Genomic DNA, 25621 nt, shown 5'->3' on the forward strand with positions numbered 1-25621 from the left:
TGGGGCATGTTAGCAAAGTATTTTTGCTGTTGAAGTTTTGGGGTGTGATCCATTTTTTATTTTAATGATTGTGTATTTCCTTTACACCTAAAACAAGCAGAAAATGAATAAAGGTCTTTGAGTCTTTGAATCCATAACTTCAGCATTCATATTGCTTCCTCGGGTAAGTGGGGTTTTCACCCAGCCCTTAAGGGCGTTAGATTATTTTTCACGTGAAATTAGCCAGATTGGGTTTCTAAACATGATGTGAAACAATAATTACAAAAGTTATAATTAAACTAGTCTTCTTACCAAATAACCACATGTCTAATGTGTGTTGGAGGGTGTTAGGCAGGGGATCTGCAGCTAAGGGAGAGACAGACAGGCCCCATGGCCCCAAATCTAGGATAGTATTTAGTATTGGTTGACGGGTAAGAGTAAGAGAGGGAACATCTGTGCAGGACGTGGTATCAGCACCTGTACTACATCTTAGGAATTTCTTCTTCATTTTGCAGTATGCCCTGACAATAATTATATCCATCAGACTTACCCCCTTGGCCACTGGAACACTGAGACTGTCTTGGGATCTCTGCCTGACTTTCTCAGAGGTGCTGGTGATGACATTAGGAGTCTGGAGCCCTAGAAAACCGTTCTGACTCTGCCACTAGCCAAACAGACCTGGACTAGGCATGTTACCTCTTTGTACCACTTGACTCCAACCCCTCATTTGTAAAACCAGCATGTTCAAGTGGTGTTTTCCACATCAGCCTTTTGCATAAGCTGTCATTTGAAGAAAGGTTTTGTTTGTTGGTTTTTTTTGTTTAACAAAAAGGTTAAAAACCACTGGTCTAGATAATTGCAAAGTTTGCTTTCCTTTCCTTTTTCTGTGCTTTTCCTACTATTTTTAAGACCTCATCCTCCTTGGTTTCTTGATCCCCCTTTCTGCACTCCCGAGTCTGGGAACACTGAGACCAACTAAAAGGAAACTTGGCAAACGAGGAATACCTTTGGGTGTGCCAGGCTGCTCCCAGTGTTTTGCATTTATAAAAATTTAAATACTACAAACCTCTAAGACTTAGATATTATTGTTCCTGTTTTACAAATGAGGAACCTGAGGCTCAGAGAAGGTGCAGAATGGCACAGGCAGACCTGAATTAGAACCCTGGTTCCCACTTACTGGCTGTTGGGACTTAGAAAAGTCATGAGCTCTCGTTGATTGTTTTCTCATATGAAATGGGGGCTGCAGGGTTGCTGGGGGAGAAACAATAAGAAAGTGCATCCAGTGTCGAGCACATGCTAAGCACTCCATCATGGCGGCTCCTGATAATAATACAGAATAGAGTTGTATCTAACACGACTCTTGCAAGTGACAGAAAATCCAACTAAAGTTGGATTAAGCAAAAAAGGGGAATTCTTATTGAGCTGAAAAGTCTTCAGGGATGGAGAACTGAAGTTTCCATCCCACTGAGTGGAAGCCGCACCCCTCCCGAGCTCCAGAAGCATCAGTGTCCTCCGGGCGACCACAGACCCGCTGCAGCTCCCACACTGGCGCCCCTGGATTGCTCTCCCCACTCTCAGCCGCACGCCCCACTCCTTTCACCCCGAATTTTGCGGCCTCAGAAGGACATGAACCATCTGCTGGCTGAAGTCAAACCGCGACAGGTTTTGGCAGCTGGACACTCGCTCCCACAGGAGGGAAGGGCGTGCGGAGAAGTGTGGGGTCTGCCTCCCCCTGGCGGCCTGGCTGACGTTTACTTCTGTTTCCACACTGCCCAGCAATGTTCCAAGTGGAACTTTTGGAAGGTAAGACTGAGAATAAATGCTGTTTACTAATTTCAGAAAAAAAAAAAAAAAAAAAAAAGAAGAAAAAAAAAGCTCGCTCTTATATTTAGCAGAAGGTTTTCCCAGCCTAACCAGCACTTTGGTGGGTTGTATTTAACCCTTAATTCCATCAGCGCTATTGCCCGCAGGTGCTGCCATTACCCTAGGCAGGAAGTTTCAGGACAGTGTCTCTGAAAACTCCAGGCTCTTGGATGAAGCAACCTTTCCACATTAAGTATGTAGCATGATCTACCAGGTCTCCTGTGACGTATTATTCATGGAAAAGGAGCAAGTTTCTGCAAAACAGGGCTTTCAATGGGCCTGTTTCAGAAGAAAATGTTGGAAGAGCTGATTTGTAGCGTATTTGTTGTTGACTTTGCAAAAACTAAAACTGACCCCGTTGAAGGTATTTATGGGTATGAACAATAAATAATGGAAAGGATCAAAATAGGAATGTTTCATTCAGTTTAACCTGACCCATGCAGTGCACTTCAGGCCCTAGACTCTGGTTTGAACTCTGCGATTTCTACCGTTCCTTGGGTTTGTTTGCTTAATTGCTCAGGCTTTCAGACTGATCAGAGTTCTGTGAATACAGTAGATGCTCCATAAATGCTTATTCTGGGTACTGCCATTGATGCCTGTGGCAGTGACTGCAGATGAGCAGGCTCCGGCAGCAGAGAGGCATGGCTTGGAAGTCCTGGCTGTAGCATCTATCCGTGCTCCATCTGCCACACTAGCTGTGTGACTTTCGGGAAGTTATGAAACTCTACTGAACTCTCTATGGGTAAAATAAGAGTAGTAGTAACAGCACCTTCCTCGTGGGGTTGGAGTGAGGAGTGAGTGAACTAACCTGTGTAAAGAACTTCATGTGGTGCCTCATATATGTGTAAACTACTCATTGCACAGGGGACTAGTATCCAGAATATACAAGGAACTCAAACATCTCAAGAGCGAAAAACCAATGCAAGTAAAAAAAAAGGGCAAATGATCTGAACAGGCATTTCTTAAAAGAAGACATAGAAATGGCCAAAAATGTGTGAAAACATGCTCAACACCACTAATCCTCAGGAAAATGCAAATCTAAACCACAATGAGTTATTATCTCACCCCAGTTAGGATGGCTATTATCAAAAAAACAAAAAATAATACATGCTGGTGAGGATGCTGAAAAAAGGGAACTTTTCTACACAGTTGGTGGGAAAAATAACGAATATCCTATCGTTTGCAGCAACATGGATGGAACTAGAGGACAGTATGTTAAGTAAGCCAGGAACAGAAAGGTAAACAGTGAATGTTCTCACTCATAACGTTACAGTAGGTAGTTAGTAAGGTATGAGTAGGGCAGAAGAGGGCTTCCCCTTACCACTACCCCAAACACACAATGGGAGTATTGCCAACCATCAGGTGATGGTCAGGTGGTTGTTAACTGTCTTTCTAAAGTAATAATTGGTCACAGCTGGCATCAGGGAAAGCCGTCTCCCAATAGATCGAAAACAACTGAAACAGCAGCTTCCCAATAAGATCTCAGGAGTTGGGTGAGTGGGGAGAAGGAACACAAGACCCTAGAAGCATGCCAATGTATAAAACCCCCAAGTCCAAAGGTCAAGTCACCCACTTGTCCCTATTCCAAGTGTGCTTTCCTCCTTTTTTCTCCTGCTCTAAAGCTTTTAAATAAACTTTCACTACTGCTCTAAAAACTTTCCACAATCTTGCTTTCTGCCTCATGCCCCTCAGTCAAATTCTTTCTTCTGAGGAAGCAAGAATTGAGGTTGCTACAGATCCATATGGATTTGCTGCTGGTATCAATATGTGGCCCCTAAGAAAAGCTGATCTCGAAGTAAAAATTAGAACAGAGGATGCTAGAGGCCTGGAAGGGTGGGAAAAGGGGGAATAGGGAGAGATTTATTAAAGGCTACAAAATTACAGCTAGATAGCAGGAATATGTTGTAGTGTTCTATGCCACTGTAGGATGAATATGGCTAACAATAATATATTGTATAGTTTCAAGCAACTACAAAGAAGATATTGAATGTTTCCAACACAAATGAGTGATAAACATTTGAGGTGATTGACAGATATGCTAACTACCCCTCTTCGATCTCTATACATTATATGTATTGAAATATCTCTATGTACTCCATGAACATGTGCAATTATTATTTGTCAATAAAATTTTGTAAAATCTTGACCTCGTAGAATTAGACAGTAGAATAGTGGTTACCAGAGGGTGAGGAGGGTAGTCAGGGAGAGGAGAATGGAGAGAGGTTGGTCCATGAGTACAAATTTCGAGTTAGAAAGATAAGTTCTAGTGTTCTATTACACACTAGGGTGAATATAGCTAATAATTATGTGTTGTATAGTTCAAGATAACTAGAAGAGAGAATTTTAAATCTTCTCACCACAAAGAAAGAAAAAATGTTAGAAGTGAGGGGTATGCTAATCACCCGATTTGATCCTTATACAATGTATCCATGCATTGAAACATCACACTGTACCCCATAAATATATATAATTACTATGTGTCAGTTATAAATAAATTAGAACTTTAAAAAGGAGTACAGTGTCAAGCATAGAGCCATTAGTCAATATAATATAGCATTACTTTTATTATTATTCTTTCTTCCCAGTGGCAAATTGCAGTACAGTGATTGAAAGTAATCATTTGAGGCCAGACACAGTGGCTCATGTCTGTAATCCCCACACTTTGAGAGGTCAAGGTGAGCAGATCCCTTGAGGTCAGGAGTTAAAGACCAGCTTGGCCAACATGGTGAAACCCCGTCTCTATGAAAAATACAAAAAATTAGTCGGGCACACCTGTAATCCCAGCTACTTAGGGAACTGAAGCAGGAGAATGGCTTGAACCCCGGAGGCAGAGGTTGCAGTGAGCTGAGATTGCACCACTACACTCCAGCCTAGGCAACAGAGCAAGACTCTGTCTAAAAAAAAAAAAAAAAAAAAAAAGGTAATCACTTGAGACCCAGATATTTGAGTTGCAACCTGGCTCTCCCAGTGTCCATTGATATAACTATGAGCAAGCAAGTTTCAGTGTCCTGATATATAGAATGGTAATGGGAATAACAGAAAAATCCGGCAATTATAGCATGGTATGGGCAATTCATAGTGTTGCTTGCACCTGGCACAGATCGACAAAGCTGCAATAAATGGTGGCTAATAGTATAATAAAGATTCTAAAAGAGTATGTTTAGACTAGCCACCAATGCTTAATTGTCCCCTGAGGTAATAATGTCTTTATCTGATTTCACCTTTCCATATGTTTGCTTATTGGAAGGTTTGAGTCCTAAAGGATTTCCAGAGTGTGAGAACTCAGTGACACCTTCCCACATGAAGGTTGAGGACTGTCTGCAGCCCTTGGTGGGACCTTGATTGCTGACATCAGTCCTTCTACTTAGAGTACTTCTTGTGCAGTCTTTGATGCAAAGTAATTTCGGAAGAATTGCCTGAAGGATGTTCAATGGTGATTACTGCTGATTGTGGCCTGGGTAGGTGGAAAGGCTACTTAGAGGACCTAATGCAGCAGGCTTAGCTCCCAGAGTTATTCGTTATTGGAACTTGGTTTTCAAAGTAGGTCAAATGAAACTGAAAAACATTTGGAATAATCCATCACTGGTCATGGACAGAGAAGGGTTCTAGATGGGACTGGGCTGGAGAACCCCGCAGGCTTGCGGTGAGTTATGAGTTGGTGCTCCCCTACCTACAGATTCTTTAAAAGCAATGTCCCTACAACTTACTGAACTGGAATATCAGCTCGGTGGATTCCTTCTTCTCTGGCCACTCTTAGGGGACTGAGGGATGGTTGGATTCAGAAAAGGGCTTTTAAAAATTCAGAGAATTACCTTTTCTTACTGTGCTCTAACACCAAGAACCAGAGGACCTATTCTTTTACAAAGGTCAAATAGTCTTAGAAAAGGGGATGCCTCCTTTTCTACAGAAATGACATTCTTTTCCAAGGGGCCTGGAGCTCCCCAAGTTTGTGGCACACCCTGCCTTCAGTAGCTCATCAAGGTCTTTGTGTTAAAATCCACAATATTTAGCAAGGCAGTCTCTCCCCGCCCCCTGTCATCTGGCCCAGTCTAGTTTCCTCTCTCACCCCTCCCCCAGTTCTTCTCACCTGCTTATTCGGGTCTAACCAGGTGCCTTAGTCAGCTTGGGCTGCCATCACAAAATACCACACACTCGGGGGTTGGTTTAAATACCTTTAATTTTCATTGTTTTGGAGGCTGGAAGTCCAAGATCAAGGTGTCAGCAGATGCAGTGTCTGGTGAAATCTCTCCCTGTGACTTTTAGATGGCCTGACTCCTCACTGCACCCTCACATGGCATCTCCTCTGCTTCTGCAAGAAGGGAAAGGGACTCTGTGTGTGTGTGTGTGCGCGCGCGTGTGTGTGTGTGTGCACGCGCGCGTAGAGATGGGTCTCATCTTTTTCTTATTGAGGCATGAGTCCCATCATGGAAATTTCATCATGGCCTCTGATGGTCCAACTCCTCACTGCACCCTCACATGGCATTTCCTCTGCTTTCCTCATGGCCTCTGATGCCACATGAGGACACAGTAATAAGGGGTCACCAGATGCAGGTCCCTTGACTGGGGGCCTCGCAGCTGCCAGAACTGTGAGACGATCCATTTTTGTCCTTTATTGATTACCCAACCTGTGACATTTTGTTACAGCAACACAAACAGACTGAGACATATGGAGAGGCTTCTCTTCCCACCCCTGTAGTGACTCCTTCTTTGCTAAATTCAGTGAGCATTTTTCAGTCCTTATCTTTGTGAAAGGACATTTTGCTAGAGTGGAGACTGGAGCTCAGATATTGCTGATAATCAGAGTTGGCGTGTCTCCCCAGTTGATTTACAACTGGGGCTTGGATACTGTTTTAAACTTGGGAGGCGCCTCCTAATCATCTCGATACAACCACTAATGTGACTACACTAGAGATAGACTCTTTCCACTTAATTCTACCACTCTTGCTTTACTTCATGAGAATGAAAATGTAAGATTGCACCATGAATTCATTTGGGGAAAGATTGATACTATGCTTTTATTTTATTTTATTTTATTTTATTTTATTTTTTTGAGACAGAGTCTCGCTCTGTCACCCTGGTTGGAGTGCACTGGCGTGATTTTGGCTCACTGCAACCTCTGCCTCCCGGGTTCAAGTGATACTACGGCCTCAGCCTCCCTAGTAGCTGGGACTACAGGTACCCACCACCATGCCTGGCTAGTTTTTGTATTTTTAGTAGAGATGGGGTTTCACCTCGAACTCTTCACCTCGTGATCCACCAGTCTTGGCCTCCCAAAGTGCTGGGATTACAGAGTTGAGCCACCGCACCTGGCCCTGTGTTTTATTTTAGTTTTAAAAATATTTATTTATTTATTTAGGCCTCACCTACTGGAATGGGAAAGATTGATATTTTATTCATTTTATTTAGTATTTATTTATTTATTTTTCTTTTCTGAGACAGTCTTGCTCTGTCACCCAGGCTGGAGTGCAGTGGCACATTTGTGGCTCACTGCAACCCCTACCTCCCAGGTTCAAGCGATTCTAGTGCCTCAGCCTACTGAATAGCTGGGATGACCAGCATGTGCTTCCACACCCAGCTAATTTTTGTATTTTTCATAGAGACAGGGTTTTGCCATGTTGCCCAGGCTTGTCTCAAACTCCCGGCCTCAGGTGATCCATCTGCCTTGGCCTCCCCAAATGCTGGGATTATAGGCATGAGCCACCGCCCTCTCCTGGAAGGACTGATATCTTATAACATAATTTATAGTTACAGAAAACATGTGAGTTCACTAGGAATAAAGAAATTTTGAAGATAATAAAAGATTTTCACTTATGTTGTAATTTCGACACAGTTTGGTATAGAATGTGGAGATTTTAACATTTACACCTAGCTTGTTCATAAACTAAGACCTGAATGGGTTGTGTCTATTAGCTGCACCCCTGAGTAGCCACACAAGCTTGGGAAGGCCTCAGCCCCCTCCTTGTACAGCAGGAATGAGAACAGCACTGCCTGTTGGGAAGCTTGAGGGAGGCTATGGATGGCAGCACTTGGCAGAGGGTCTGGTCATGGAAGGTACCAGCAAATGTGAGCTACTTTTATGATTTTATTTTATCCAAAATGAAGGGAATAAGAGAGGAGGGAACAAGACTAATCAGGAGAGATGAAGATCTGGGAGTGAGGGAAGGAGTAAGCAGAAATGAAGGCAGCATGGAGCAGCTGAGGGGGGAGATGGCTTTCACCACTTCCCAGCATCTATTGACATTCCACTCTCAAATATTTTGTAAGACTCTTTATTCAAGGTAATGTTTGAACCCTGCTGAGGCAGTGGCATGGGTCTCTGAGAGAATAATTAACTTAATTTGACTATCTGGTTTGTGGATGCATTTACTCTCATGTAAGTCAACAACATTCTGGCATGGGGACACACTTTCTGGGCACTGCTGGCCAGTCCCATAATGGAACATAAGGAAGTGGTTCTTCTACTTCTTTTATTTCTGAAATCAGGTAAGACATAGTTTTTTTTGGTATAACAATTATTTTTTCTACCACAGTGTAGTAAAAATACATATGCCATGGCTTTATGTGCAATTTGTTTTATTTAATTTTTGATTCATGAAACTCCCAGTTCAAAATCTTGTGTAAGATTGAAAAATTCTTAAAAAATAAGTTTAATTTCCCTGTGAAGACTGTCAGGATGCTGGAATGAATGGGCAGAGAAAATAATGGGTGATTTTTCTAATCTAAAAGAGTGTACCTACGTGATGGACAGTCTAGTCGGAAAAAAAAAAAAAGCCATTGTAGCTCACTATGCAAAGGATGGCCAAGCACTTCACCTGGTACTCAGTTTTATTAATTTATATCATCTCTGTTCGGGTGCCATGCTCCCCTCACTTGCAAGTTGAAACAATGAAATAGCTCTTTGAATATATTTGGTTCTTTGACCTGTTCATTGAGTGGGACCCAGCATTTCTCTCTTTGTTATGGCCTGAGGAAGGCTTTCCATTGGTGTACTTTTGCCTCATATTGTAGCAGGACAAGCTGCAGACAAAACCTCTCAGACACCGAGTTGTAGAAGGAAGGGCTTTATTCAGCTGGGAACATAGCAAGCTACTGCCTTAAAATCCAAGCTCTCTGAGTGCACAATTTGTGTCCCTTTTAAGGACTCACAACACTAAAGATTTTACATGAAAGGGTCATGATTGATTTGAGCAAGCAGGGGGTTCGTGACAGGGGCTGCATGCACCAGTGGTCAGAGTGAAACAGAACAGGGCAGGGAGTTTCAGAATGTTCTTCTATACAATGTCTGGAATCTATGAATAACATTGGTTTCTAAGTTATGAGTCGATTTTTAACTAGTGGGTTTAGGCCAGGCAGGCCCAGGCCTGGTTTTGGGCCTGGCACTGGGCTGCCTGTCTTTGATTTTACTTCCTTGTTTTTTCTTAAAACAGGTACTGAGTATAAAACAATACAAAACAAATGAGAGGGTCTCTCTCTTTCCTCATTTCCCCCCTTTGAGACTCTCACTTTTTATTAGTGGGAGTTCTCACTCTTATTTTTGCTACTTATGTCTTTTTGTGCAATAGATTGATAGTGATTTATATAGTACACTTGTGCTGAAGCATTTTGGTGAACTAAGGTAGCAATGAAGGTTTTTGTCATTTGAAGGAGTACAGGTAGCAAACAAGAGGGAAGTAAGCAGGTTCTTATTACTATTATAATTTTTATTATAAGAGTTTTAAATCCTCTTAGTGCTGGGAACTAATTTTCAAACGTGGCTCCTGGATTAAGTCTGAGCCACACTTGCACAGGTACATGTGCCAGTTTTGTTATGTTTTTAACTATCTCTTTAACTACTTGCCTTTGATTATCTATGTGTAGACAGTAATTAGTAAGGTTAAATTTCTTATAGACCTTTCTTTTAGCTGCTAGTAAGTAGTCGAGAGCCAATCTATTTTGATAGATAGCATATCTTATCTGAGTTTCTTGCTGGGCCAGAATAGTCAAGGCTTAACCAGTTTTATTATTAGAAATTATTAGTAATAATTTCTAATTATTCTAATATTCTAATTATTATTCTAATATTATTAGCAATAATTTCTAAAACAGCTTGTAACCGTATGATTCGGTTGTGCATGTAGATGGGGGTCCGACATCCCCATGAGCCATCGTGTGCCCAAGTGGTGGGTCCATAGTATTGTATGATTCTTTCAGGGGGCCATTCATCATCTTTCTAATTATCTATGGCTATGCTTCGTTTTTCGCGGTAGGCATAGACTGGGAAGTCCAGAAGTTCACCTGTTTTTATGGGCAGTAAGAAGAAAGATGGTTTAATAGTGCCAATAACACAACCGCCTGTCCACTGGTCAGGCAGCTTAGCGTAGGCTCTATGTCCACATGTCCAGTATAACCCGGTGGGGGCCGTCTAGTCCTGGTGGAATTCTGGGTGGGCCCAGACAGTCTGTAACCTTGGAAATTTACTGAATGGATTTCTTTCTGTATAATTGGAACTCCACCATATAACTGTTCTTGTGGTACTATTATACAGCTTTTGCCCAAGACAACTAAGCCACCCTATGGATGAGTGAATCCTTTTCCTTCTCTAGCTATGCAATACTGTCTAATAATGCAGACTTTTAGAACCCAAAAATTGTCAGGGTGGTTCTTTTGGGCTGGGAATTCATCAGGAACTGGGTCTGTAGGAACTAATTCTCGGGCTTCCCATGGCCGTTGATCTCCTCTTATGGTTCCTCCACAAACATAACATGAAGTGACTTTTAGAGACTGGGCTACATGTTTGGCTAATTGCAAAAGCAAATTTTTAGTTTTTCCTGAAATCTCAGGTATTGGCACATTTAGTTCATCATAGGAAGTCTGAAATACTGGCTCTGGAGAGTCTCTTTGAACCTCTCCTTTTATTAGGATGCTTGTGCTAGGATCTAGTCCTTTTTTCTAATGTTATGTATTTTTTTTTTAATTTCATTTTGGGTCTGAGGGGTTTGCGATTACCAATTCTGAAGGGTTGCAGCTCCCACTCGTGCAGGAGGGGCTGACTGTTCCTTTTTGGAACCAAACAGGATCTTTTTTATTTTTGTTTTTTCAAGTAGCCCAAAAGACACAAGACCAGTATTGACACATCTCACATAAATATGATTCTTGACAGATATACTTATTTTCTGCTGTGTAACTTTTTTCCCAATTTAGAGAACCGCATCCCATCCCATGCTATTTACTATTAATAACAGTACAGGCGTCAAATTTTAAGGTTACATTTTTGGGGACCCCTCTTTTTTTTGTTCTAGCTATTACTTTACTTGTGTCACTTAGAAAAGGACCAGTCCTTAATTTTATTTTAAAAACTGTGATCATGGGAGGTTCAGAGGGGTCATAGCACACATCCGGCTGGTCGCTTCCTGGATTACATACTTTGTACTAGGTGTCATTATACAAACAAGTTTCTTTTAGAGTCCTGGTACACTTAATAACCATAACATAATAGGACCGTAGCAATCTTTTGTCCTACCTCAGTGACTTGATGTAATACTGGGAACGGCCCTTAGTCTGAGGAAGGTCAGTTGAAGTCCTTACCATACAAGTCCAAATTTTAAGGAAAATGAGTCCTGCGATGAGTTTCCTCATGCTTTGGCTGTGCGTGGACCAGTCAGCTTCCGGGTGTGACTGGAGCAGGGCTTGTCGTCTTTTTCAGAGTCACTTTGCAGGGGCTGGCAAAGCTGCTCCCGTCCACGTACAGCTCCCAGTCTACTGATGTTTAAGGATGGTCTCGGAGGTTGTGCCCACTAGAATAAACTGAGTCCAATACTTTTACACAGTTATGTTTTAACTGGGCCCTCTGACACCAGGAGCAAGGTGGTAGGGTTTAGAGTGTTGCCAACTTCAGTGGTTATGCGGAGATTTTCACAGAGCAAGCTTTGGTATCTAGTTAGTCTAACATCTATTAGCTAATGGTGTCCTTTGGTATTTATTAAAATCACCACAGCATGGGGGGACTTTATGTTTAGGTTTTGCCTAAGAGTTAGCTTATCTGCTTCTTGTGCTAATGGGGCCATTGCTGCCAGGGCCCTTGGACATGGGGGCCAGCCTTTGGAAACCCCATCTAGTTGTTTTGAGAGATAGGCCACTGGCCTTGGCCAGGGCCCTACAGTCTGAGTTAAAACTCCAACTGCCATTTTCTTTTGACACATAGAGTGTAGAGTTTTGTCAGGTCAGGTAGCCTCAGGGCTGGGGCCTACATGAGTTTTTCTTTTTAACTCATGAAAAGCTCGTTGCTGTTGGTTGTAATAGATGTAGTTTATTTAATCTACATTTTTATTGACTGTCATCTACCAAAATATTGACTTAAATCTTGTAACTATTTGATTTCAAGCTTTAAATAAATCTGGTATTTCTTGCAGGGCTCCAGTTGCATTTAAATAGATGTGAGAGTTGAAAGACCTATAAGGGACTTCTCTCGCTTTATGATATCGTCATTGTCGTCGTCTTCTTCTTCTTCTTCTTCTTCTTCTTCTTCTTCTCCTCCTCTTCCTCCTCCTCCTTCTTCTTCTTCTTCCTCCTCCTCCTCCTCCTTCTTCTTTCTTCTTCTTCTTCTTCTTCCTCTTCTTCTTCTTTTCTTTCTCTTTCTTTCCCTTCCTTCCTTCCTTCCTTCCTCTTTCTTTCTCTTTCTTTCTTTCTTTTTCTTTCTTTCTTTCTCCTTCCTTCCTTCCCTTTCTTTCTTTCTTTCTTTTCTTTCTTTCTTTCTTTCTTTCTTTCTTTCTTTCTTTCTTTCTTTCTTTCTTTCTTTCTTTCTTTTTTCTTTCTCTCTTTCTTTCTTTCTTTCTTTCTTTCTTTCTTTCTTTCTTTCTTTCCTTCCTTCCTTCCTTCCTTCCTTCCTTCCTTCCTTCCTTCCTTCCTTCCTTCCTTCCTTCCTTCCTTCCTTCCTTCCTTCCTTCCTTCCTTCCTTTCTTTCTTTCTCTCTTTCTTTCTTTTCTTCCTGTGGTTGATCGAATGCCAGGGTGAAAGGGATAGCCAAAAGGACTAAAGCACAAGTGCCACTCTAGTTATTTGGCAGAGTGCCCAGTAAAGGTCCACTGCAATACCACCACACATCTGCTCGGGGATGAACAAGGGCTGACTGATTGATAAGCTCTTGAAAATTCTTAAGCTCACTGCATCCCTTCAGGTCTCCAAGGAATGCTAAGTTTCCACCCTGCCGTGAGAGACACACAGTGAACTTAGTGTTGGGAGATGGAAGCTGGATGGCCCTCGGGGGCTGACCTACAGGGACTTTGGGGTATAGCAGAGAGAGTTGGCATGACTTATTACTCCAGGCTGTAGAGTTCTGGAAAAGAGCTACCATGCAGCCCACACCTGGTCGACTGGAGGACCACCTTAGTGGAAGGGGGACAATCAGGGCCTCTGACCTGCATGTGCACAAGCATAACAATTGCTTTTGTTTAACTTGCAGATGGAATATTTGATCCATTTTAACCAGGCATTTGCATCCTGGTATGCTGTCTTAATTGCCAAAGTTTGTTTTAAGTCTTTAACTTCTATAATCCTCTAGTAAAATGTATGTTTCCTTTAGCACCTATTTTTATTAGTTTTTAGACCAAAAAAAGCTAAACATCATTTTATATTTAATAATGCTTTGTGTATGATTTTTATATCAGATAAGCCAAATTTTACCTTTATATTAGTGTGTTATTAATGTTAAACTTAATTTTAATAAAACCTTGTAGACATATTTATCTAATTTTTTATGTTGGACCATAAGGTAAGATTTTATAGACTCTTTTTAACCTTTTATAATTTTTGTTAAAGAGCAGGTTGATGCTTTAAGAAAAACCTGTTGCATTTTTACTTTAATGTCCAATTGACAGAAAAACCGGATGATACCTTTTTAACTTTAGCTAATATGTGTATACACAGAATTTTCTTTACAATTAACGTTTTAAAATTTGCTTAAACTTTTAAAATAATAATTTTTTTAACCTTTTAATGTTGGTAAAAATCCACATTCTTATGCCTCCTTATAATCTTTTTACTAAAGGTATATATTTTACTTTTTTTATATACCTTGCACATAAACTTTTTTTAAAATAGTACTCAGGAGGCCTTATTACTTTTAAATTGTATAATTTTTTTGCATAAAATTTTTTTTTATAACTTTTTTTTCACGACTTTCTCAGACAATTTTTTGACAGGTCTCAACTTTCTGACTTATCACAAACATTTTTTTTTTTTTTTTAAATAACCAGTTAATTTATTTTAGGACAAGAATTTACCATGTAACATTCTTTTTATATAAATTCTGTCTCCCCCCTTTTTTTTCCTTTCTTGAAATTTTTCAACGTAGTTCCTAGTAGCGTGGGCTTATTTGTGCCTGACCCATGCTTCTTCAAGACAAAACACCACTCTCACACCACACGCACACCACAAAACAAAAAACAGGTAAAAAGGGCACACACACACTTTTGCAGTTTACACCAAACCAAAATCAAAACCAAAATCAGAGTATCCAGAAATCCAAGCCAGGTCAAAACCAAAGTATCAAGCAATGTAAGTCAAGTCAAAAACAAAAACCAAAGTGCCGGTACAGGTACGCCATGGGTGATCAGGCCATGCTTCTACTCAAATGGAGTAGGCAAGTTCCCAAGACCAGTCCACCAAAGTGCCACTAAAGGCACACTATGGGTGATGAGGCCACACTTCCACTCAAATGGAGTGGGCCAGTTCCAAAGACCAGTCTTACCAAGTTTCAGATGTCTGGACACCAAGTGCCAGTTCCTTCCCCGTGTTCAGCCACTGTGTTAATCCTCCTCGGGGGCCAGCTAGGCGCTGCTTTGGCCAGGAGTTCCACCAGGGCAACTGCCTACCCGAGAGTGCTCTTTGGATCGCGTCACTCAGGCTGGCCGGAGTCCCCCGCAGGGATGCTCCACAGGGCAGGCCTAAGCCACCTAAGGGGCTGCCTCAGCGTCCGTCCGTCAGTTACCTTGCTTCCTGGTCAGGGAAACAAGAAATGTAGCAGGACAAGCCGCAGACAAAACTCTCAGACACCGAGTTGTAGAAGGAAGGGCTTTATTCAGCTGGGAATATCAGCAAGCTACTGCCTTAAAATCCAAGCTCTCTGAGTGCACAATTTGTGTCCCTTTTAAGGACTCACAACACTAAAGATTTTACATGAAAGGGTCATGATTGATTTGAGCAAGCAGGGGGTACGTGACAGGGGCTGCATGCACCAGTGGTCAGAGTGAAACAGAACAGGGCAGGGAGTTTCAGAATGTTCTTCTATACAATGTCTGGAATCTATGAATAACATTGGTTTCTAAGTTATGAGTTGATTTTTAACTAGTAGGTTTAGGCCAGGCAGGCCCAGGCCTGGTTTTGGGCCTGGCGCTGGGCTGCCTGTCTTTGGTTTTACTTCCTTGTTTTTTCTTAAAACAGGTACTGAGTATAAAACAATATAAAACAATATGAGAGGGTCTCTGTCTTTCCTCAGTATCCCTGGAGAAATCACATGCATCCATTTGCCAGATGCTGTATTCAGATAATGATTCAACAACTACTTAGTGCTTGGATTAGGTCCCCACATTTGTATACGTACATACATATCTGTGTGTGGATGTCAGTGTGAGTGTGTGTTCTTTATAAATACTAGCTTATTTAGCTCATGGTATAGGTAGGGTAGCATATGCATCCCCATTTTATAAACAAAGAAATCTAGACTTAGGAAAATCATGTTATTTGCCCAATGACCAAATTCCCAAATCAAGGAAATCACGAAACCTGGATTTAAGCCAGATTTCCAAGAAAAAACCTAGGACTCTTCTTGCTTTTTCAGCTTTGTTCCAACATGTGAAAAAATAAATCTAAACACATCCCAGTGTAACTGAAGAGCAGGTTAGTTGTTTGCCACTTGCAGAATCCAATTAAGAAGACAGAAGTCTGCTATAAAGAGAGTGATTTACTTCCAAAGCTAGCTTAGGGGAAGAAATGGAGGAGTCCTAGCGTACCACTGCACTTTTGGAGCCATCAGTGGCACATTCATAAGGCAGGGGAGGAAGCAAACAAAGATGTCTGGGTCCTTGCTAGCTTGGGCACCTTATCTGCCAGGTTGTTGAGCTGGTGACTGCAGGTGCCCTTGTGAGCAGGGTGTTGTCCCTTGAGGCAAGTCTCTGGAGGGTGAGAGTTTTGTAGTGGGCATGCTTTGGTTTATAAGTCATCTGTGAACTCAGGAGTTCCATCTTGAAGCACATAGTTAGATGAACTTGCCCTGTACAGAAAGTCTGATGAAGGGGAGGTAGATGCTTGCAATATAATCTAAAAATTACCAGATAAAATTTTACAAGTTGATTTTAGAGTCAACGCATTTGAGTTTAGTGGAAGCCATTCAAGAAAAATATCAAAGAAAATACAGAGCAGGAGAAGATTAAGCAAAGAGATTTTTTTGGGGGAAATTGGTATCTATGTCTGTGTGTGTAGGGAGTGCAGGGGTATGAATATTCTATTTCAGTCCCAAGAAACTGGGATGTAGATCACTGTGAACTTATTCAGCAGGCTACACCCCAGAGGCTAGAACAAATTTCCCTGCCACAGGATTAACATATGTTTTAACCAACCTGAGGGGCACATTTTCTCATAAGCTCTTTTGGAAAGCAAGACTTTCTGTGGACGTGTTATCTTCCCAGTGTGCTGGAATGCCCAGGGAGAGGAAAAAGTTTCTTTTACAGCCATGCTTAGAGAGAAGTGGAGAAACATCTTCCATTCACAAATTGCTAAGTCTTTTACACATGCAAATATGCACACACATTCACACACCACAGTGAGGAAGAAATTCTCACAGCATTAATCAGATACATTTACTTCAGTAGCAACATACATCTACATTTTGCCTATAATATAAAAGTATTTTTTTCCTATTTTCCTATTACAAGATGTGTTTAATGTTTCTTCACCAACAAATAAACCCTATTAAAACCTCCATTGCCATATCAGCCCTGGAGGTGAATCGGAGAAATGAAAGTGTTGTGGAAAAATTATCAGATTAAAAAAAGAAAAAATTGATTCTGTTTTCGGATATTTCCTAGTGACATGAGCTGGGGAGGGATATGCTATGCAGTGATGTGCTATGAAGCATAATAACATGACACAGTTACGGGTAACTTGGTTAAAGGGGGAAATGGAAGTTTCCTCTTTTGGAATATCATTTGTAGCCTACTGTGCTACATTTCAAAAACACTCTTCAGAATGTTTAACTTAACTCTCTGGAGGAAACACCTTTTGAATTTGTTGTGTGTTTTGAAGTCACACTGTGAGCTCTAGAATTTGCCAAAGCATAACTCTTCCTGGAAAAGGGAGTTCAAATAAGAAGACAGTGCAGGGTGAAGACACGGATATGGACCTAAAATACCATTTCTTGATGATCTTTTGATATATCTCTCAAGTGCTTTTTAGTGGATTAGGTTTAGAATGCATCAGCCAATGCCTGCTCAATAATCCAGTTTTCCAGCCTAGAGCATCTTAAATTGAGGAAGGACAGAGGCGCAGAGGTGGGGAGCAGGTGGACTTTGGCTGAGGACTTTGCATGAATCAATGAGGGTGCATCCCCCTCCCTGTCCTCCCCTTGTGCTCTGTGTACCCTCAGGAGGTCAGGATGGGCCTTTCTGAGAATGAGAATCTGTTTGTCTGCCTTCCTACTGGATACTTGTCATCGGCATACAAACACACGCTCTATGCAGTGTGTCATCTTTCAGAACTTCCCCCTGACCCCATATTCCCTAGAAGGCTGGCTGCCTTCAGAGTCAGGCTTGTCTCCTGCTGCCACCCCCACTGCTCTTCTAGTCACTCTTTAACCCACTCCATCTGCATGTGGCCCCCACCACACCCCTCAAAGTGGTCAAGGTCGTCCTGTTGCCTAATTCCATGGAAGCTTGGCTATCTTCATTTTACTAGCCTCTTTTGGCCTCTCACCCTGTGGAAATCACTAGCATTCTGTGCCAGAGACGGAGCTGGCATCTCCAGGCTTGGAAGAGGGTCACTGAAGCTTGGCCAGGTGTCCTGAGGAGCCTCACGACAAGGGACATTCTGTAGCCTTGCAATGGGAGCACAGCTGAGCCCTCCTTGGCCACCCTCTGCCGTGACCAGACAGAAAGCAGCTTTTGAACAGATTTATTGCCTTAGATTTGATCTCAAAGAAAAATCATGTGCAGTATTGGCCCCAGGTTCTGCTTCTTTACAGTTTCCTCTGAAATCCGGATGCCTGTCAACACCTTGGAAAAACTGAATTCTCCCCAACTAATAGTGGTGTGTCACTGTAGTAAGCCTAGTACATAAATGGCCTTCTTTATGGAGGAGCTGCATACCCTCCTTTTTTTTTTTTTTTTTTTTGCTTAATTTTTGCCCAAGATGAGAACATAATTTAGTTCACTTTTTATTTATTCCCAACATCATCCATGCACCAACATTTTTGTAACTAAAGGAGGGACCATTCAGAAGGATGCTTATCAACTGTCAAAGTGACAGTGTTACAACCAAAGCATATATTGTAAGAAATCAAACAGTGGCCTCCAAGGTTCATTTCTACACAAGGATTAACAGATCAACATCAATATTGGTGCCACTGATGGTGTCCTACTTTTTTATCATGACATGGCAATCAAGAGCAAACATACGATTTATTCTTATTTAAGGTTTTATGGTTAGAGTAGGCAGATAGCTAGATATAAGCAGGAGGTGGAAGCCCCTGAGAAAGTGGACATCTGGAAAATCTGAAACCCCAGAGATTACCCAAGTCCTACATGCTAGATATGAGCGGAGGAGGGGGAATACGTAGGCAGAAAGAAATGCCCCTTAAGACGCCCAGCAGTCCCTCATTGTACAGTTAACTTTTCAGAATGCTGCTAGATACATACTGATAGGGAGGGAAGAGGGCAAAGGAAAAATTCCTAAGGGGTACACAGTTGCAGTTAATATAGATCTGAGTGCTTTACAACCTTCTTTGGGTGGTGGCAAGGGGCAATGCAGCCATTAGGTAGAATTCATATCAAACAGCTGCATCACAGGTGTTAAAGAAGACAAGAAACATTGTACTTCTTGTATTCTTAATAATGACTTGCAATATTGTTTTTAGTATCATTGCAAACCTCTATAAATATGATTTTAAAAAGTATTTCTTTAGGTTGGAATTACTTCTATGCATTGACTTGTCTTCCTGGGTTTCATTAGCCATATCTGTTGTGCTTTCTTCCTTACCACTGTTCATCTCAAACTCTTGAGATTAAAGTGCAGGCTCAGGAGGAAGCAAAGAGCTTCAAGACTCTCACGGACCTCCAGCACAGTGTACCTGCCTTATGGAAAAGTGGCCACACTGTTTTCTGCTCTGGCCCCTGCCCCTGCTACTCCTCACTGGGCAGAGCACAGCCACCCTGGCCCTGCCTGAACATTTTAGTCAGTGTCGGGTCTGTGCTTCTCTGGGAGAAAATCCCAGAGACAACCTGCAACCCCTCTGCCATTGCAGCTGCAGCAGGACCGCCCTTAATGCCTTTGGGCTTGAGAAAGAAAAAGGGGACCTGGCCACTTCCCTGACACCTCCAGCACACAGCAGGGGTTAATTCCAGTTTCTCTTTCTTGTGAGCTTTCACCTGCTACTCTTCACTAGGCAGGGCTCCTGGCTTGGGCCCACAGTGCAGACACCTCACACTCAGCTGAACATTTCCACTGGCTGCACTCTGTGTTTTTGTGGGGTGGAGCTCCCAGAGGTGACTGAAAGTCCTTCTGCCACTGCCACTGCAGTTGTACTGCCCTTTGCTGTACTTGGACTAGGGAAGGAAAAATGATCCTGAGTGCTTTACTCACACCCCAGTGTGCCCCAGTCACCCTATGGAAAAGAGGCCAGTGTGTCATCCCTGCAAGCACCCTGAGGTCCCTGACCCTGCTGCCCCCAAGCTATGGAGTGAACAGGAAGCCTGAGCTTGCCTCAGGTCTGTGGTACACAGGGGAAGAGTGCTAAGCTGAGATCTGCAGCCAGCACTCAAGTGGGAGAGAAGCAATTATGAAGAAATACAGAGGAGCCATGTGGCTGAGCAAGACCCTACTTATTGGTTATTACATGTAAGACCCATCTGTTAGTTTGCAGCCCAAACTTCAATATCAAAAATACTTTGGTAATATATGCCCCTGTAAAACCATGAACAAGAATTCAGTCACAAATAAAGATCTTGTACACCACCTTGGCCCTCTGAAAATATCGAGAAGTGAAGTCAACTGACAATACTCAAATTATATCACAGTTAAAGGAACATCAGTACAGAAAGAACCAGCACAAGAATTCTAGCAACTGTCAAAGTCAAACTGTTTCCTTATCTCCAAATGATCACACTAGTTCTCCAGCAATGGTTCCTAACCAGAAGGAAATGACTGAAATCACAGACATAGAATTCAGAATCTGGATGGCAACAAAGAGCATTGAGATTCAGGAGAGAATTGAAACCTCTTTCAAGGAATCTAAGGAATGCAGTAAAACGGATTGAAGAGATGAAAGACAACCCATTTGAAAAAAGAACCAAGCCTCTCTGGTAGAGCTACAAAATTCACTATTGAATGTCATCATGATCAGAAGTATTAACAGCAAAATAGAAGTAGCTGAGGAAAGAATATCAGAGCTTGAATACTGTTTCTTCAAATTTACCTAATCAGACAAAAATAAAGAAAAAAGGATTTTTAAAAATGAATAAAGCCTCTAAGAAATATGGGGTTATGTAAAGAGACCAAATCTATGACTCATTGGTACTCCTGAAAGGGAGAGAGAGTAAGCAACTTGGAAAATATATTTGAGGATCTTATCCATGAAAATTTCTCCAATCTCACTAGAGAGTTTGACATACAAACTCAGGAAATTCAAAGAACCTCAATGATGTGGTATAAAGGACAACCATCCTTAAGATACGTATTTGAGGATATTAGTTTTGTTTATGTGATAGTTAATAACATCAACTTGATTGGATTGAAGGATACAAAGTATTCATCCTTTGTGTGTCTGTGAGGGTGTTACCAAAGGAGATTAACATCTGAGTCAGTGGGCTGGGAAGGCAGACCCACCCTTAATCTGGGTGGGCATCATCTAATCAGCTGCTAGTACAGCCAGAATATAGAGCTGGCAGAAAAATGTAAAAAGGCTAGACTAGCTTAGCTTCCCAGCCTACATCTTTCTCCTGTGCTGGATACTTCCTGCCATTGAAGCATAGATATAGACATAGATATAATATATCTATATCTAATATATTATTGGATATATATTATATCTATATCTAATATAGATATAGATATATCTCCTATTAGTTCTGTCCCTCTAGAGAACCCCGACTAATACAGATTTTCATACCAGGAGTGGTTCTAGAGGAACAGAATATTAAGGATGGAGTTCTTTCATTGGTTTCAGGACTTCTGGTGTTGGCTGATTAATATGATTAGACCAAAAAATGCTAAGGACTCTACTTCTAATAGTATGGAGGACACTGATAGTACTTGCCCTGAACAGTTTAGAGAATTATGCAAAATAAATGCATGTGACACTACTGATTCATCTCTTATGAGAGGCAAGGAGTTTAGTGACTCTATACATAATACCTTTGACTATATGTGGAGAACCAAGGAACATAATGAAGTTGGTTGGTTGCTCTAAGTTCACTGGAGAAAGTAATGAAAGAAAATCATGATCTCAGGGAATCTTGTCTCCCGGCTTCAGAAGCAGATACTGAGCCACAAATCTGCTAAGATTGCCCTGAATGAGAGTCTTAACTCCTGTAGAGAAAGAGTTGAAATTGTGGAAAAACAGAGACAAGCTGTTATCATGCGAATAGCTGACCTGCAACAAGAGGTGCATGCACAGCCTTGCCAGGTGTTTACTGTTAAAGTGAGGGCTTTGACTGGAAAAAAATGGGACCCTGGAACTTGAAGTGGGAATGTGTGGGAGGACCCTAATGAAGCTGAGGGCACAGAGTTTGTGAATTCTGATGAAACTTTTTTGCCAGAAGAAACAGTTTCCCCATCCCCAGTAGTGGTAACATCCTCTCCCTGACCTGTGCTGCCATTAGCCTTTCCACCTTTGTCTGAGGATATAAACCCTGCACTACCTGAGGCAACAGTGATGGCCTCCCCTGAGGCAGTTGCCAGGCAAGATAATGTTGATTCTCCTCAGGAGGCACCCCTAATGCCCCTGAATGCTTCTAGACCTATAACTAGACTAAAGTCCTTGCGGGCCCCAGAGGTGAGTTTCAGAGTGTGATCCATGAGGAGGTGCATTACACTCTAAAAGAACTGCTGAAGTTTTCTAATTTATATTAGCAGAAATCTGGAGAATAGGCATGGGAATGGATATTAAGGGTATGGGATCATGGTGGAAGGGACATAGAGTTGGATCAAGCTGAATTTATTGATTTGGCCCTACTAAGTAGGGATTCTGCATTTAATGTTGCAGCTCGGGGACTTAGAAAAAGTTCTGATAGGGCTGGAAGCAGTGGCGCATGCCTGTAATCCCAGCACTTTGGGAGGCGGGGGAGGGCAGATCACAGGGTCAGGAGATTGAGACGATTCTGGCTAAAATGGTGAAACCCTGTCTCTGCTAAAAATACAAAAATTAGCTGGGTGTGGTGATGTGTAACTATAATCCCGGCTACTTGGGAGGGAGGCTGAGGCAGGAGAATTGCTTGAACCTGTGAGGCAGAGGTTGCAGTGAACCAAGTTCGCCCCACTGCACTCCAGCCTGGTAACAGAGCAAGACTCCATCTCCAGAAAAAAAACAAAAAAACAAAAAAAAAGGGTTATAATAGTTAGCTGAAATACAGATTATATGGATTAAAAGATGGTCCAATGTGAGTGAACTGGAAATGCCTGATCTTCCTTGGTTTAATGTAGAGGAAGCGATCCAAAGGCTTAGGGAGATTAGGATGGTGGAGTGGATTAGTCACTTTAGACCTACACATCCAAGCTGGGAGGTTCCAGAAGACATACCCTTGGCCAGTGCTTTGTGAAATAGATTTGTGAGAGCAGCACCTGTGTTTTTGAAGAGCCCTGTAATTGCTCTTCTCTGTATGTCAGATCTAACAGTAGGAACCACAGTCACTCAACTACAAAATTTAAATACAATGAGAATAATTGGATCCTGAGGTAGCAGGGGCCAAGTGTCGGCACTGAACCATCAAAGGCAAGGTGGGCATAGCTACCATAATGGACAGCAGAAGCAAAGTGGCAATCAGAATAGTCTGACTCATGTAGAGCTCTGGCATTGGCTAATTAATCACAGTGTTCCTAGAAGTAAAATTGACAGGAAACCTACCACATTCCTACTTGATTTATATAAACAGAAAACTGCCAGGTAGAATGGACAAAAGACTAATCTGAATTATAAAAACAGAGAATCATGGCCCCTCAATCAATTTCCAGACTTGAACCTGTTACAGTTCCAGAACCCACTGAATGAAGGGGAGGCTGGATCCCCTTGAGGAAGGACCCCACTAGGCTACTGACAATATATGCTGTTAATCTTTCTCCCATCTTTCCCCAAGGAGACTTCTGGCCTTTTACCAGGGTAACTGTGCACTGGGGAAAGGGAACTAATGAGACATTTCAGAAAGTACCGGACACTGGCTCTGCTGATATTGATTCCAGGGTATCCAAAACGTTATTGTGGTCCCCCAGTTAAAGCAGGGGCTTATGAAGGTCAGGTAAGTAATGGAGTTTTAGCTCATGTCTGACTTACAGTGGTTCCAGTGGGTCCCTGGACTTATCTTGTGGTCATTTTCCCAGTGCCAAAATGCATAATTTGCATAGACATACTTATCAGCTGGCAGAAATGCCACATTGGCTCCCTGACTGGTAGGGTGAGGGCTATTATGGTGGGAAAGGTCAAATGGAAGCCATTAGAGCTGTCTTTACCTAGAAAAATAAAAAATCAAAAACAATATCCTATCCCTGTAGGGACTGAAGTGATTAGTGTCACCATCAAGGACTTGAAAGATGGAGGGGTGGTGATTCCCACCACATCCCTGTTCAACTCTCCCATTTGACCTGTGCTGAGGACAGATGGATCTTGGAAAATGATGGTGGATTATTTTAAGCTTAACCAAGTGGCAACTCCAATCGCAGCTGCTGCACCAGATGTGGTTTCGTTGGTTGAGTAAATTAACACATCTCCTGGTGCCTGGTGTGCAGCCATTGGCTTGGCAAATGGCTTTTTCTCCATTCCTGTCCATAAGACCCACCAGAAGCAATTTGCCTTCAGCTGACAAGGCCAGCAATATACCTTTACCATCCTACCTCAGGAGTATATCAACTCTTCAGCTCTGTGTCATAATCTTATTTGGAGAGACCTTGCTCGCTTTTCACTTCCACAAGATATAACACTGGTCTATTACATTCATGACATTATGATGATTGGATACAGTGAGCAAGAAGTAGCAAACACACTGGACTTATTGGTGAGACATTTGTATGCCAGAGGATGGGAAATAAATCCAACTAAAATTTAGAGACTTTCTACCTTGGTAAAATTTCTAGGGTTCCAGTGGCATGAGACCTATGGAGATATTCCTTCTAAGGTGAAACATAAGTTGCTGCATTTGGCCCCTGTTACAACCAAGAAAGAGGCACAATGCCTAATGGGCCTATTTGGATTTTGGAGGCAACACATTCCTCATTTGGGTGTGTTACTCTGGCCTGTTTATCGAGTGACCTGAAATGCTGCCAGATTTAAGTGCAGTCTAGAACAAAAGAAGGCTCTGCAACAGGTCCAGGCTGCTTTGCAAGCTGCTCTGCCACTTGGGTCACATGACCCCTCAGATCCAATGGTGCTTGAGGTGTCAGTGGCAGATAGGGATGCTGTTTGGAGCCTTTGGCAGGCCCCCATGGGTGAATCACAGTGGAGACTTCTAGGATTTTGGAGCAAGGCCCTGCCACTTCTGCAGATAACTACTCTCCTTTTGAGAGACAGCTCTTGGTCTGTTATTCGGCTTTGGTGGAAACTGAAATTTGACTGTTGGTCATAAAGTCACCATGCTACCTGAACTGCCTATCACGAACTGGGTGCTTTCTGACCCATCTAGCCGTAAGGTGGGTCGGCACAGTGGCATTTCATCATCAAATTGAAGTGGTATATATGTGATAGGGCTTGAGCAGGTCCTGAAGGCACAAGTAAGTTACTTAAGGAAGTAGCTCAAATGCCCATGTTCTCCACTCGTGCCACCCTGCCTTCCCCCCACCGCCCAGCCTGCACGAAAGGCCTCATGGGGAGTTCCCTATGATCAGTTGACAGAGGCAGGGAAGACTAAGGACTGGTTCACAGATGGTTCTGCATGATATGCAGGCACCACCCGAAAGTGGACAGCTGCAGCACTACATCCCCTTTCTAAGTGCATGTGTATACTTGTGCTAAGAAAATATCTTTATTTTGTTTCCTTTGTTTTTCCTTTATCATGTGACTTTAGATTTATGGACTTCACATCAGCATTTAAGCATTTAAGTGTTGTTCGTATCAGCATTTAAGTATTGTTAACCTTATGTAATAACATTTGGTTTGGGGATTGGTGCGTTTCTGGTTGTATGAGGATGGTTGTATTATGTTAGGTATAATTATGACCTTATTATTATCTTTATTTGAAGATTATGTATGATTTCAGGATGTGTGTATGGGTTCAAGTTGACAAAGAGTGGACTTGTGATGGTTAATACTGTCAACTTGATTGGATTGAAGGATGCAAAGTATTAATCTTGGGTATGTCTGTGAGGGTGTGGCCAAAGGAGATTAACATTTGAG

At 42.1% G+C, this 25621-nt stretch overlaps 1 protein-coding gene across 8 annotated transcripts in view; it reads left to right on the forward strand.

The window, feature by feature from the left end:
* The window catches only part of LPA (lipoprotein(a)), a 260670-nt gene that overhangs the window by 90275 nt on the left and 144774 nt on the right, over positions 1–25621 (forward strand). Inside the window, exon 1 of one of the 8 annotated variants that reach the window (XM_065543185.2) lies at positions 8234–8325. The exons of the other annotated variants lie outside the window; for them this stretch is intronic. Within the exon in view, the coding sequence (XP_065399257.1) occupies positions 8277–8325 (49 nt within the window). The 5' untranslated portion in view covers positions 8234–8276. Of the gene's footprint in view, positions 1–8233; positions 8326–25621 lie in introns of those variants that run through there. 8 annotated transcript variants of the gene reach the window in all.

Source organism: Macaca fascicularis, chromosome 4 (genome assembly GCF_037993035.2).
Source record: "Macaca fascicularis isolate 582-1 chromosome 4, T2T-MFA8v1.1".
In the NCBI taxonomy this organism is placed as follows: Eukaryota; Metazoa; Chordata; class Mammalia; order Primates; family Cercopithecidae; genus Macaca; species Macaca fascicularis.